At 33.5% G+C, this 8717-nt stretch overlaps 1 protein-coding gene across 1 annotated transcript; it reads left to right on the plus strand.

Annotated features, from left to right (window-relative positions):
* Positions 4986–7626, plus strand: LOC104724847. Its single transcript, XM_010443400.1, has one exon. The coding sequence runs from the start codon at positions 5134–5136 to the stop codon at positions 7507–7509; it is 2376 nt and encodes a 791-aa protein (XP_010441702.1). The 5' UTR covers positions 4986–5133; the 3' UTR covers positions 7510–7626.

Raw genomic sequence — 8717 nt, forward strand, 5'->3', positions numbered from 1 at the left:
TAAGCTCGTACGTGAATAGAAAGTTGCTCCTATAAGCCTCCACGATTCTCATCATCAACCACCGTTAGATTCTCAGTCTGCTGCTGCTACGGCTGAGCCAAAGCGACGGACGCAGTCATCGGTGAAAACAAATAGCCCTCGAGAAGTAAACCGGAGAATTGGAGATCGGTAGGACATTGGAGAAACTTCGAGAGGGAGTATCGGAAAACGACCGCAAAGAGAAGTGCAACGGAAGCGAAAGCGACGGTGATTTCTGCTTAGAGGTAAAGATCGAGAATATAATTGAACGGACGGGAGGAGCTTATATCAACTGGACTTAAAATTTTATGATTTGGGCTTATATAAAGCCCAACGAATTTGTAAATTTTTGCTGCTGACGTGGATGCTATGAGAGAAAACTCTGCTATTATATATATATGATTTCGACCAAATTTCTTATTTTTAAACATTTCTTTTTAAAATTATTTGATTAGTAATTTAAGTTATAAATTACTGAAAGTATTTTGATTACCCTAATTAAAATTTTATTATTACGTTGACCACCAAAAAAAAAAAATTTACCAAAAAAAAATGTAGACTTTTTGTGAGACATGTATTTTAAATACTAACTTAAGGTTCTTCTCGTAATTTTTTATTTGGTCTTTTTTGGATATAAAATTATAGTTAAAATATAACTAATATTTTGAATATATAATTTTATTTTGAGTATAATGTTCGGTTTTTGGTTTAATTTGGGTAAAATTTTCTAGAATTCGTTTCGTTTTATGGTTATTCTGATCAGTTTCGTAACCGGATTTTCAGTTTGTTCGGAATCGTATATTTATCATCTCCACAGTTTACAACCAGATTTGTATAATTTTTAAAAAATATATTCTTCAAATTATACTAATTTTTTTGTATAGAAAAAAACAATTTTAATTTCAAAACAATGCAATGGAAATATAAATTTAGAATCATAAGTTTATTACTATTCCAAATATCACCAAATCACTCCTACACCGACAAATCATTCTAAATACAACACACTCAGGGGGGTGTATTGAAACAATGATTTTGGAGGATTTGATGGGATTTAAAAAATTTGGAATTTTGATAGATTTTAGGGGAGTTGATATGATTTATGGTAAAATTCTTTCAAATCCCACCTAAAACCATGAGATTTGTATTTCTGTATTTTTAACTAAACAAATCTTCCAAAATCCTCCAGAATCCCTAAAACTTATTAAAATCTGAATCCACAAACTGTTTTGAATAACAGTGGATTTCAAAGTAGATTTTAAATCATCAGTTGAATAACAGTGGATTTCATGAGACTTTTTAAAATCCATGATTGAATAACATAGGATTTGTAACTTTTACACAAATCACTTACAATATCAAGTTGAATACACCCCCCTTACTTTGTAAGTAAAACTACATATCAATTTAAATAGTATTGTAACTATACTTGATTATCATATGAAAATCATAAACTGTACCTACAAATAATAATAATTTCCAACGTACAATTTTGTCAAATAAAAACTATACTAATGGAACATAAATATTTTTTCTAAAAAAATTAAAAAAAAAAAACAATATAAAATTGGAATATTTGTACCGCGGGTTCAAGCCTAGTTATTAGTAAAATTAAGAACAAATTATACATTTACATGAGTAAAATGAATCTCTAGAGAGGTTCTCAAAGTCTATCATTTGAGAGACTCACTTTTCTCTCTCTTCTACTTTTTGATTATCTTACTATATTAATGGGAAAGTACAAATATGAAACTAACCTTAAAATGTGTAAAAAATTACATTCAATTACCATTAGAAAAAATAATTAAGATTAATTAATTAATTAAATAATATAATTAATTAAAAATAATAAACGTTGATAGATCAAAAAAAAAAAAATCTAAAAAGGTAAAAACAAAATCTATTCAAATCTAAACTAATTTGTACTTTGAAAAAAAATAACAGCTAAGATTTTTTAAAAATACAGATAATTATTAGTTATATTTTTTTTCTCTCTCTAATAAAATTATGGACGAAAATTACAAAATATTTTTTTTTAAAATATAAACCAATCAGAATTTCAAAAACTAAGATTTTATATCCAAGACAATAAAATTATTTTTAACTATATTTCAAAGATTTTATTAAGATTTCAAATTATGATTCTCCAATCATCTTTATTTTATTTTATTTACAAATTGTTTGGAATTTTCGGATAATACTTATGATTAACAAATATGCAGAATTTTTTCTACATATGTTGTGATTTGAATTTTAAAAAACGAAGATATATTACTCTTTTTTTTAATGTAAAAGATATATTACTCAATCTATGGAAAAAATGTTTGTTTTAATTTCCACATTAGCGGGTTGGTAAAACTAAATTTATATAGTTGATAAATTAATAAATTTTATTTACTCACAATTATAATATTAAAATTACTACTTCATATTTCACAAAATATTGTTGCAAATACAACAAACAAATAATATAAAACTGTAATATACATCAAAACATAAAATACTATGATATTCTAAAATAATTAGTATTAAAAAGACATCTATAGATTTATAGAACAATTAAAAATAAATACTATCTCAAACAAAATAATTTTTCATAAGAAATATAACAATAAGTTTTATTATTATATTATAATTCTTTTTAAAACCTGATCAACCTAACAATCTTCCACCTATTCCCCATGGCTCACCTGAACTAAAAAGAAAGATTTGGAAACTTAATATTCTTCCAAAAATAAAACACTTCCTTTGGCGAGTACTCTCAAATTCTCTACCTACCCTCACACGACTCGGCTCTCGTGGAATGAACCTTGATCCTATTTGTCCGCGATGTTTTCAGGCAGATGAAACTATAGAACATATATTTTTCTTTTGTCCATATGCTGAATCAATTTGGCAAATATCTAATATCCTTGTCTCTCTCCTGTACACTACATATTCGAATATAGAATCTTTCATTGAAGCTATCTTTAATTATCATCATACTAACACAACTCCAACGGACATGCATCTCCTTCCATTTTGGTTATTATGACACATTTGGAAAATTCGAAACTCCTTTGTTTTTTGAAGGAAAACAAGATAAATCAAGCACTATTCTTCCCCGTGCCAAATCAAATATACGAGAATAGAACTACTTTCACAACAACAATTGTCACAGAACCAACCACGACCATCTGCAAACAAGAAAAACATGGACAAGGCCTCCGCCACCTTTCACAAAATGCAACTATGATGCAGCTTTTGATCATAACACTAATCAAACAAAAAGTGGCTGGGTACTGCAAGATCAAAATGGTGTATCCCAAGGATGGGAGCTTCAGTTCTAAGATATGCTACGTCACCTTTAAAAGCAGAAGCAAAAGCCTTATTAGCAGCAACACAACAAAGTTGGATCAGAGGTTTAACAAAAGTTATTTTGAAGGCGACAATGAGACCTTAACCAAAATGTTGAATGGCAAACTTTTCGATGTATCAATTGACAACATTGTTCAGGATATAAAGACTTGGTCATCAAAATTTAGAACTGCAATTTTTGTTTTTGCTCCAAGAGACGGTAACAACTCTGCTCATAATTTAGCAAAATTTGGTTGTAATTCATGTGTTTTTTACTCAAGGTGTTTTTCACCTCCTGATTGGCTTTCAAATCAGTTGTATAACGATTATTATCATTTATTAATATAATTCATTTTTGCTGAAAAAAAAAATGTTGACCGTGCTTTAAGCACGAGATATCTTTTAGTTTTATATTGTTTTGTGGGTGAGACTCCCACTTAGTTGCTTCCACCATGACTTTTTTTTAACAAAAAAAGCTTTTACATAATTTTTTTTTTAACGTGAACACAATTTGTGTTTTCTTTTTTTTTTGTGTGTGTGGTCAAATTAGTTCCAAAAAAACTTGTCACAGAGATTATATAAGCTGTTGACAAAAAAAAAAGAACTTGTCATAGAGTTGTAAAGCAAAAGATTGCTTGCTTGCTTATATGCATAAAAGTAACACATAGACGATATGATCTTTTGTCACCAAGATACTTTGCGATTAGAGAGTAGTGTTTCCATAGCAAGATATGCTGCGATCAGGGAGTGTTTCCATCTTGGACTGATGTAGTCTAGAGAGAACTATGTTAATATCACATAATGTTAGATTCGTATATCCCACCTAATCTTCAAAAGATCAATGACTACCAAGCTAAAGCGAAGACTGACTCAGCCTCAGCTAATAAGGTTTATAGCACATGTTCGAAGTTCTGTACCTTCTTCGTTATATATATAAGGAACCTTGACACATGTTAATCCCCAAAAAAAGTGGATCATAGATAATATATGATATGTAATCAAAATATCAAATGTGCAACCCGAGTGACAAGGCTACTAAATATATATCTATTTATATATATATATATATATATATATATATATTTTTTTTCATTTTTATATCAACTTTCAACTTGGAAAATAGTATTACTGGAGATGAGTAGGGCAACTTTTGTTTTCCCCCAGTGTGTTCTTTACCTCTCAACATCTCAGGTTTTAGATTCACTCCACGCCCAAAAAAATCACCATTCATGTCCGATTACATAGGTTTTCATGTCCGGATGCTTGAAGGATCTATCAAGACCTTCTAGTGTCAGAACTCAGAAACAGGAAAACAGAGAAAGTGTAGACAAGCTTCAAGCAAAAGCTTTTAACTTTAACTTTAGAGAAGCTTAAAAACGGACCTTCAAGTTCTAAGCAGTTGGGAGGTGATATAATACCTATATGTACATATGTTTTATACCATGTGCTATACATTAGAATTGTTTCTTTTTAGTAGTTTACTAAGGTTCGGAAGAAACGAACAAAGACTAGGGATAAATAAAAAAACATAAAGCAAAAGGGATAATAATATTTATTTCATTATAGGCAAGGTATAAAGTTTACCACTAGTGTGACAATAACACTTTGATGGTCAGTGTTTCTATTTCAAGTCCCAAAACAATAGAAAACAAAGAAACCCATAGACAGAAACTTAAAGCTTTATGTGAACAAAACGGTCGCTAACCTTTGACCAAACAAACTGTAAACACATCCAAAGAGTGTGAAACCAAGTGTGGTTTCGTTGGAGAAGAAGACAAGATGACTGACATGATTCCACCACATTTGAAGAAACTTTGGGATAAATGGAACATACGTGTAGTCATAATACTCAGTCTCTTCCTCCAAACGATCCTTATTTTCTTTGCACCGTTCCGAAGACGCACCGCAAAGAAGCTCTTCCTTGTGCTCATATGGTCAGCTTATCTTCTTGCTGACTCGGCAGCTGATTACGCGGTTGGGCAAATATCAGATAGTCAAGAAGAAGAAGCTGAGTCAGAAAAGCATTCCAAAAACAGTGAGCTGCTAGCTTTCTGGTCACCATTCCTTCTCGTGCACCTTGGAGGTCCAGACACCATAACAGCACTTGCCCTAGAGGATAATGAGCTTTGGAACAGACACTTGTTTGGTCTTGTCTGCCAAGCCTTCGCAACTGTGTATGTGATCTTGTTGTCTATACCAAACGGGCTTCTGACTCCAACAATAATCATGCTTGTGGGCGGAGTGATCAAGTATGTCGAGAGAACAGCTGCTTTGTTCTCAGCGAGTCTTGACAAGTTCAAGGAATCTCTGCTCAAGGACCCTGATCCTGGTGCTAATTACGCCAAGCTCATGGAGGAGTATGAAGCTAAGAGGAATATGAATATGCCAACCGAGGTCATTATGGTTGAGGATCCAGAGGAAGGAAGAGAAGGCAAGACTCTAGTCAGGCCCATTAATGCTATATTGACACCACTTCAAGTTGTTCAGTATGCTTACAAGTACTTCAATATCTTCAAGGGTGTTCTTGTTGATCTAATCTTCACAATTCAAGAGCGCGACGAGAGCAGGGCGTTCTTCGACTCGCTGACCGCAGAAGATGCTTTAAGAATCATCGAAGTCGAGCTCGGCCTCATATATGATTCTATGTTCACCAAAGCAGAGATCCTGCATAACAAGACTGGAGTTGTGTTCCGTTTTATAGCCTTGGGGTGCCTTGTTGCGTCTCTCTGCTTCTTCAAGATGACTAAGAAAAACCAATATGATGGATTCGATATTGCCCTTACTTACGCGTTGCTCATATGTGGAATAGCTCTTGATTCCATTGCTCTTCTCATGTTCTGTGTGTCTGACTGGACCATTGCTAGATTGAGGAATCTAAAGGAGGACTTGTACGAGATGGACACATGGGTAGACGGAGTTTTTAATTGGATCCTCGATTTCAAGACGGTGAGGTGGAGAAGATCCAAATGTTTTGGGGACGGAGGACATGAAGTGCTCAACAGAAACTTTATGTTCCGTAGATGGTCTGAGTATGTTCATGCTTACAACTTGATTGGATTCTGCTTGGGGATACGTCCCGTGAGAATCCATCATACCAAGGGTATAATACGCAGTTTCTTTGACAAGACCATTCACTTTTTGTGCATAGATATTGTCATCAACAATGTCACGAGAGGAACTGGCCGGTTTGGTCGCTTTCTCACTGATTTGTCCAAAAAGGACAATCAGGTAATGCGTACAATTCTCCTTTTGCCTCGTCTCCTCGTACTATTGATCTACGATTTCCTAGACTTTTTCGGTATCAAAGATTTGGTTGAGGAGATAAGATTCACAGTCAGTGATCGCCTCACCAAAGAACTATGGGAGTTCATATTCACAGAGGTGCAACAAAAACACAGATTTGCTGAAGACCAAGAAAGTGCAAAGGCTATATCTTCAGCTAGAGGAAACTGGACTCTAGTTGAAACATCAAGCAAAAAAACCGAAACCGGATTAGACCATGCGGTACTTCTACAGTATGTAACAGAAAAGGATTACGATCAGAGCATTCTACTATGGCACATCGCCACAGAACTCTTCTACCAAGACCAGATAAAGATTCAAGCCACCGAGAAAGAAGAACACAGTTACCGAGAGTTCAGCAAAATCCTTTCTGACTACATGATGTACCTCATCATAGTGCAGCCAACTCTGATGTCAGCTGTTTCGGGAATCGCAAAGATACGTTTCGTAGACACATGTGCGGAGGCGAAAGACTTTTTCAAGAGGAGGAATATATACAAATCAAAGAATGAAGGAAATGAACTTGTGAACGAAGCCAGTCGAGTTATTCTATCTGTCAACACAGATGTTGAGCCTATGGCTGTGAAAGGAGACAGAAGCAAATCCGTGTTTTTTGATGCAAGCGTGCTTGCAAAGGAGCTGAGGCGGTTAAAAGATGAAGGCGAAAACATGTGGGAAGTAGTAAGCAAAGTCTGGGTTGAGATGCTTTGCTATGCAGCGATTCATTGTAGCTCTCAAGAACATGCTTCCCAACTCAGCAAAGGGGGCGAACTCATCGACTTTGTCTGGTTACTAATGACTCATTTTGGACTAGGAGATCAGTTCCAAATCAACAGGGATGATGCAAGAGCCAAACTGATAGTGGCCAAGTGATTATACTACACAAACTCAGTTTCTTCAGCTGCTTCATTTTTTGTTTCCTATGTTTTACCTTTTTGAATAATTTGCGCACTTGTAGTGTAATAAACTTCATCTATCAATTTCATTCAAGTCTAAGTATCATCTTTCTCAGTAATCACACAAGTCATCAGACCCTAAATGCCCAAATCTCAATTACTTATAAAAAAACCCTAAATTTATAAATTCCCAAATCTACGTTAAACTCTTCACTACAAAACCCTACTTACAATACCGAAAAAAAACCTAAAGCGAACTAAAACAGAGTAGAAGCTTCGTGTCTTCGTGATAAGTGTCATTGCCATTGATAATGTCTCTTCTCGTTCGTCCCCTCTAGAGTCTAGCCTCTATAGGCTACTTGTGCGATTTTGCCTAAGCTTGGGCTGAGATATTAAAATGGGCCTTAAATGAACTTCAACTTGACCATCTCAATAGTCAATAATGATCATATATTTTATTTTATTTGCTTTCACTTTTTATTTATTTTATTTACTTTAATATTTTTTTTTTGGCAAAATTTACTTTAATACTAACATGTTTTTTTACAACCATATGGTTTCTTACTGATACCAAAACCTAGGTTGTTAGAAGCTTCGTAGAACTGTTCCCAGCCCCGGCTCGAAAATTTTTAGAGCCCTAGGACAAAATAAATAAATTTTAGGCCCTTTAACATATATAAAAAAATATTGATATTTTGAATCTCATTTAGAATAAAAATTAATTGTTTGGACCATAATTAACATACATTTTTCAGAAAAAGGCTTTTCTTTCTCATACTATTTTAATTATGAACTTATTTTTATATTTTTTTCTTGAAAGTAGACCTTTTTTACGAAAGAAAATTTTGCAAATATTGATGGGCTCTTGGGCTACTGTCTCTCAATCCTACCCATTTGAGCCTGGACTAACCCGGCTCGAAATTTTTTAGAGCTCTAGGACAAAAAAAAAATGTTTTAGGCTCTTTAGCATATATATTGGATCTCATTTAAAATAAAAAGTAGTTATTTAGACAATAATTAACATACTTTTTTTCGAAAAAAGCTTTTGTTTCTCTTCCAGATATACTATATTGTGGATTTATTTTTATTTTTTCCTTGAAAGTAGAATTTTTTTATGAAATTTTTTTTTACAAATGTTGATGGGCCCTTGGGCCACTGTCCCTCTGTTCTACCCATTTGAGTTGG

The sequence above is a fragment of the Camelina sativa genome, chromosome 11, assembly GCF_000633955.1.
Source record: "Camelina sativa cultivar DH55 chromosome 11, Cs, whole genome shotgun sequence".
Classification (NCBI taxonomy): Eukaryota; Viridiplantae; Streptophyta; class Magnoliopsida; order Brassicales; family Brassicaceae; genus Camelina; species Camelina sativa.

Coding starts and splice junctions, on each gene's coding strand:
- LOC104724847 (XM_010443400.1), top strand. CDS start 5,134: ATGACTGACATGATTCCACCACATTTGAAGAAACTTTGGGATAAATGG.